The following is a 6,671-nucleotide window of genomic DNA, read 5'->3' on the forward strand; positions in this document are numbered from 1 at the left end:
TTAAGTCATGTATCTTTAAAACTTAATAAATTTTTCCTTAACTTAGTAGAGAAAAAAGCATTATCAATAATAATTTTGTCCCGTTAAAAAACATTAAATTGATTCTTTTAAAGCTTTTCAATCAAGTTTGTTGAACCTGATAGTGTATTTATTTTTGCTTTTATCATTCTTATATTTGAAAAGTATTGCTTATGCTTGAGAATAGCATATGTCATTGTATTATCAGCTAAGCATATGTCTCCACCATTTATATTGAGCTTATTTACAGCATGATGTGAATTCATAGTTTCTTCATAAAAAGGAATAAATATATAATAAGTTCATAATAAGACATAATTATGATAACACAATATTTTCCATTAAATAAGCCAACATGAAAGGAAGAAAACAAAATACATTGAAATATACTAGCATAAAGAAAATACATTGAAAAAATAATCATAATTTAAAATTCTAACATTGTTATATTAACTAATTATTATCATTACGGGAAATATTAACTTTCTCATCAGTTTGCTTTAAAAAATTTGCAATGTCAAGGTGTGTTGTATCCAAAGGATAAATATCATCATTACCTTGATATTCTTCTCTTTTCCTTTCAATAAGGATTGATATAAATTAACAAGATGTTTGGTCGTATGATAGGTACAAGACCAATATCTTTTCATTCCACATCGATAATAGAAATTTTCTATTTTTTTAGTATCTTCGCTGTGTATATTCTTCGCCCTTTCTTATTTCTCCTCATTCTGTGAGTATTTATAAGAATTTGATGAATTACGACCATTTGTCTCACAAAATCAAGTTTGACAAGGTTTGTCATTGTTATTTCATATAAAAATATCAATATTGTTACAAATTTGGTTTTATATATATCTTGGAATATAAAAATAGATTTTAAAACACAGAAAATATTTATAAGACTATAAATATAAAACAAAGATCAATACGTAGCATTATCACACCTGAGAATAATCTTAAGATTTTATCATAGGTTTCTATCCTATATACTTGATCTCAAAACAAACTATAGAATATACAACAACAATAGAAAAAAATATATATTTTACTTCTTATCAACAAACCAAATATGATTATTTGCTTCAAGATGAAGATAAAGAGAAATTTATGCTTTTACGTCTTATTAAATATGATTGTCTGCTTTAAGATGAACGCGAGAAGCAATTCATGTTAATAACATGATGTAAAACTTTGTAAAACTATTTATTAAAAGCATACAATAATAAAACAATATATTTAATAAAGTGTAAATAGAATATATAAGAACAATGAAGATTTTTGGGGATGAAGAGAGAACACTTTTATTTCATATGAATTTGTAATTATATGTGTATATACTATTCTCTTAACAATATTTCTATTTATAGGCACATGTACATTAATATTTGTAAACTCAAAAACCATAAAATATGTAAATTCAAATAAATTTGGAGATATTCAAATGAACTTGATAATGATAAATGACCATAATAATAAAAAGGTATAGAAAGATACCTAAACATCCATATATAATGTATGATTTTATAACAAAGCATCAATTTTTATATCCTTAGTATTTATCAAATGCTGCCTAAAATTAATTTTAATTAGAGAAAAACAATAATGAATTTGGAAAAGCGAAATTCAATGAATTTGGTGATAAAATAGTTTAAAACTAATTCATGGATTAGCTCTCTCTCATGATAAATACCCATGACTTCCTTACTCTTACTCGTGCTTGGTGGAATTAGGGTTTATGCTTTCTTGTTTTTTATTATTCCTTTTGTTTGATGAAATTTTTGTGCTTTCATTTTCTTTTAATTAGTATACATTATATACATTTAGGCTCTTATTTGAGAGTTTATATTAAGAAAATATTTTTATTTTTTCAAAAAATAATTTTTAATATTTTTATGTCAAAGATTAATTATTTCACAGCAAAAAATGATAAAATTCAATTACTGAAAATCATGTGAATATAAAAGAAATAATAATAAAATAGTTTTTTAGTCCCTAACACAGATGGGCCGGAGACAAAGCCCAGTTCGAACCAATTTCCATTGAACGGACCAATCCCATTTATTAACGTAAATGAACAGAAGAGTTAGACTGCGAAGATAAAACCCTAGCTGCTCCTTGAAGTCGAGCCATCTTCTCGCCGCATAGAAGGGAAACAGCAGCAGCAGTCATGGGTAAAGCCCTAGATCTTGATCATCTCTGTGAGATGTTGCTTAATGTGTTTCTCCATCTTATCCCCTCTTAACATTGGGTCTGACTTGCAGGTAAAGTTCATGGTTCTCTAGCTCGTGCTGGTAAGGTGAGAGGCCAAACTCCCAAAGTGGCAAAGCAGGACAAGAAAAAGAAGCCCCGTGGCCGTGCCCACAAGAGGATGCAATACAACCGTCGTTTCGTCACAGCAGGTAATCTATCTTTCCCATTTATTCATTTAACTGCAGGTTCTTGTTCCGGTAGCCGAACCAAAAAATAATGAATTTATTATAATTACAGTTGTGGGATTTGGCAAGAAGAGAGGGCCCAACTCCTCTGAGAAGTAAAGCTTGAGAGAATGAGAAGATGAAGAAACATTTATCGGCTTTTAGATGAAGAAACATTTATCGGCTTTTAGATGAAGAAACATTGCTGTTTTCCCTTTCTAATTATGACAATGTTACTACAGCTTGCTTTTAGTAGTTGATATTAACTGTCAGACGATTTGGAGCATCTGCCCTTTTTGTTAATTATAGATGATTTGATCTTCTTTTCATTAAAAATGTTGCTTCAGAATTTTGTTGTAGGGTTTGCTAGTTTGTTGTCGTGATATAGTGTTTGTTTGTTTTATGTTCTTGAAAAATGATTTAGAATTAAGAATTAATGATGATGGTCTGCTTGGTTAGTGTGGGAAGCCAATGGATTTTGATTGAAATAATGTGGAAATAGGCAATCTTTGCGCATTTTGATTATCTTTTGCACTTTATAGAATGCAATGGGTTATTTGAACAGGTAGACTTAGAGAGAAATGGTGAGATTATGAGAAGATGCCTAAATGAGGGATCGTCCCTATTCTCTTGTGGTTCTAGTTTTCTTCTTAATATTGTTGTATTTCGTATCAGCTCTATTTTCTGCATCCCGTTGAATCTTGCTGAGAAAAATGAATGCGATTGATGGTTCTTGTTAGTGGAAGTAGTGTTTCCAAAGCTTTTGGTTCTGTTTTCCGTCCTGCATATGCCCATTATTCTTTTCAGAAAATGGCACTTGCCCAGAATCCTTGAAAGAATATTACCAATAAGCTTATAAGCATGCCATTACATTTTCCTGACGAAAGGGTTTTTCAGGGAGAGAATCGTTGTTCTTTTTCTTTTTTAACATAAGCATGGATCTGCCTTGAATCTTGATATTAGTGCTGATGTCTTGAGTTGTGAAAGAAATCGAGGCATAATCAGTTGTTTCAGTTATTTTTTCCCATAGCGTTAGTACATTAACTTCGGAAGCCAAAGGCAAGGTAGTTCTTGGGGAAATGTCTCTGGAGTGGTTGATGTATATGCTATAAAATCTTCATTGCATATCAAGGTTATATCTAATAATGGCCAGTTAGAAACAAACATCTAGTCGTAACACAAAACACCGGATAATATACAAACACATGAGGCACGTCAACTTCATATTTGTTATATTCTCTGCTTCAAACACCATTGATTCGACCCGAAGTTAAGCTATCTGTAAAAGCATCTCCATTAGCAAAAGCCATTTAGCGGAAAGGTTGTGGAGATGAAAGAAAAACTATTTAAATAATTTATTTGAATGCTTTTGATTTATTTGATGGATATGTTGGAATAGCTTTCTTTTTTACAGGAAAGTCATTTTAGCCTCTTACTCTGCTATCCTTTTGAACTGCAAAATCAGGGAAGAAAAGCTAAAAAATTAGTTTTTCTTTTCTTTCTTTCGGCTCCTTATTTGGCTCTCTCTCAAGATGTCCTGAAGAGGAGATATCAGGCACGGTGCAGCCAGAAAGCATCGAGGGAGACCAACTTCTGATCCACCGTATTATAGATGCAATGATATCAATGCTTCCTTTCCAGATTTGCTAGGTGTCAAGTAAAATGCAAGCAAAATGGTGCTGCCGGGTATCAAGATCTCAGCATGTTGCAACACGTTTGTAAGTTAACTGAGGAATGCCTAAATTTGTTTTTCAATCTGGAAAAGGCAGCTCGAAGCAAGGTTCACAAAAATATTTTTTTTTAACATGACAGAATATATAATATAAATTTAAGTTATAAAATTATAAGTAAAATATTTTAATTAATTATATTCTAATAATTTAATTAACAATATAATACAATTAAAATAAAATAAAATAAACAATAGAAAAGTCTAATTTTTTTTAATCCATATTTGATTCCTTTATTTTTTAGATAAATAGACTTATTGACTTCATTATTTACAATAAATGAGTTTCTTTAAATTTTAATAAATTATTTAATATTAATTATTTTAAGGTTTAAGCATGTCAATTTACAACTTTTATTCTATATATTTGCTAGCTAAAACAGAGTAATATATCAATTAATATGTTAATAATTTACATAAGAAATTGTGAAGAATGAATAGGTATTTTAATTTTATAAAAATAAAATCTACAAATAACTTGTATCATTAAAAAAATTATAATAATTATAGTAAAAATTAAGTTTTTGATATCAAATTACACAAGTTTTTGCAAGATATAAATTTAAAACAATAAAAAAATTAAAAATTAAAGTACATATTAGAATGTAAAATTTTATATATTTTTTTAAATTTGTAAAATCAGTTTGATTTTACTGATTTTATTAAATTTAAACAAGTTTAACTAAGGTTAACTGATTTTATTAATTTTTAAATTTTAATCTGATTTAACACAATAAATATATATTAACTTATAAAATCATAAAATTTTAAAAATCAACTTGTTTTTTTAACATTGGCTGGAAGCCTATAGCTCAAATCTGGATCTCATGATACAACCATCGCTAGCTATCTTTTTCCTGAAGATTGCTAACATGGAAGAGTCATCTGCCAGAAAGAATCACTTGACATCTCTGTTCTGATCAGCTGAATAGAAGTATCCTGGACATGAGAAATACCACGATAAAAAAGAAACAATCTTCTAGATTTTATAGTGTTGCCCCCCAAACTTTATTCACTAGAATGATAAAACACAAAAGAACCAACAAATAAATTAAGGCACAAATGGCAAAACAGTGCTTCAATCCACACCCTTCATAGCATTAAATAGCTCAACGAGTTTGATGAGAAAAAGCGAACGCCATCACCCCAACAACAAATTGTGAACCAGCAAGACTTTGGCGTAATTCAATCAACTGAAACATATGCACAAGTATATAAAGCCGTGGAGTTGGGGTGAAGTAGGAATTTTTACAAAAATACATGACTTGCTAGACCTTGCCTCCTCCCTGCAGCTCAATTAAGAGATTAATGTCAGATATTGTGCTGCAAGTGCACATGTGGAGTTGATCATCACCTATATTTTCATGCTGTGATTCTGCTCTATCGTCTCTCATGACTCGATATCACAGGCATTGCCTTTCGAGGCATGTCAAGCAGCAGGTCTTCTGTAATAAAGATCTGAGCACTCGATGATGTTTTGATCCATTCGACTGGTAGGAAACCTTCTAGAGTATGTTTAATTACCAACTCGCCATCCATTGTCAAGCTGAAGATGTACAATGGAATGCACTTCAAATTCTATAGGGTAGCCCATATCTCTAACAAAGCACGCACTGAATCACGGCATTTCATGAACAGGTATTTTCAGTTTACATATATTTAAAACATCCAGACGAATTTCTGGAGACACTTCATTCAGAAGGTCTAATATGGCTACTCTGTGCTTCCTCTTTAGTTCCTCTAGCTCTTGTTGCTGCATTACCAGAAGTTTATCAAGTTTCTCGGCAATGATCTTGACAGATGTGCTGTTTCTATTACCATACTGCAAATCATCAGATCTGTTACTTCCATGTTTTGCACAGTTATCATCATCATCGGACATGCTCTCAGCCTCCAACTGTCCATTTGACTGAGCAGCATTTGGACAACTTAGAGAAGGCTCATGACAAGACAAGTTTGAACGTCCAAGCTTGCTTGGAGAGTTTCCATCAACATCCTTGGGTGAGTCGGACCAATACTTACGACCTGAAGGCAATCTTTCCAATACAAGACTGCCAGGAGAGGTAATGGATTCATTTGACAAAGGTGAACTGTCATCCCTAGTTTCAAAAGGAGGTTCTGAGTCCTCTGCAACTAAATTTTCTGGTGAAACATTGTGGGAAGCCCAACCAGGAATATGGGACCGAATTTCTGAATCAATCATAGCAGCAATTGTTGAAACATCTTGATCAGTCAGATCCAACTGGTCCACCATTTCGCTAGCAACTGCAATTGCTGTATCTACCTCAACATCAAATGGGAAGTGGATATTGCGGATATGACCTGGAAGCATGAAGACAACATTCAATTAGGATCATTTGTGGATGCTGATGGACAAGACCTCTAGTGTGTGTGTGTGTGTAGAGAGAGAGAGAGAACCTGTGGAATCAGCTATCCTTAGTTTCAAAAATATTGTATTACTGTCTTTCCTCTGACCTTGCACAGTGAAATCTCTGCTTGGTTCAGCA

At 31.7% G+C, this 6,671-nt stretch overlaps 2 protein-coding genes across 2 annotated transcripts; one reads left to right on the plus strand and one right to left on the minus strand.

The window, feature by feature from the left end:
* The first annotated feature begins 2,090 nt into the window (after nucleotides 1–2,090).
* On the plus strand, nucleotides 2,091–2,902 carry LOC105118632 (40S ribosomal protein S30). Its single transcript, XM_011016615.1, has 4 exons — nucleotides 2,091–2,192; nucleotides 2,283–2,420; nucleotides 2,509–2,584; nucleotides 2,637–2,902. The coding sequence occupies exons 1-3, from the start codon at nucleotides 2,189–2,191 to the stop codon at nucleotides 2,553–2,555; spliced, it is 189 nt and encodes a 62-aa protein (XP_011014917.1). The 5' UTR covers nucleotides 2,091–2,188; the 3' UTR covers nucleotides 2,556–2,584; nucleotides 2,637–2,902.
* A 2,339-nt stretch (nucleotides 2,903–5,241) lies between these two features.
* On the minus strand, nucleotides 5,242–6,665 carry LOC105118633 (probable serine/threonine-protein kinase WNK2). The gene is made up of 2 exons (XM_011016616.1): nucleotides 6,583–6,665; nucleotides 5,242–6,486 (listed from the first exon to the last, which is right to left on the minus strand). Exon 2 carries the CDS (start codon nucleotides 6,416–6,418, stop codon nucleotides 5,783–5,785), a length of 636 nt encoding a protein of 211 aa, XP_011014918.1. The 5' UTR covers nucleotides 6,419–6,486; nucleotides 6,583–6,665; the 3' UTR covers nucleotides 5,242–5,782.
* Nucleotides 6,666–6,671: the final 6 nt, after the last annotated feature.

The sequence above is a fragment of the Populus euphratica genome, unplaced genomic scaffold (assembly GCF_000495115.2).
Source record: "Populus euphratica unplaced genomic scaffold, PopEup_1.0 scaffold2119.1, whole genome shotgun sequence".
Taxonomy (NCBI): Eukaryota; Viridiplantae; Streptophyta; class Magnoliopsida; order Malpighiales; family Salicaceae; genus Populus; species Populus euphratica.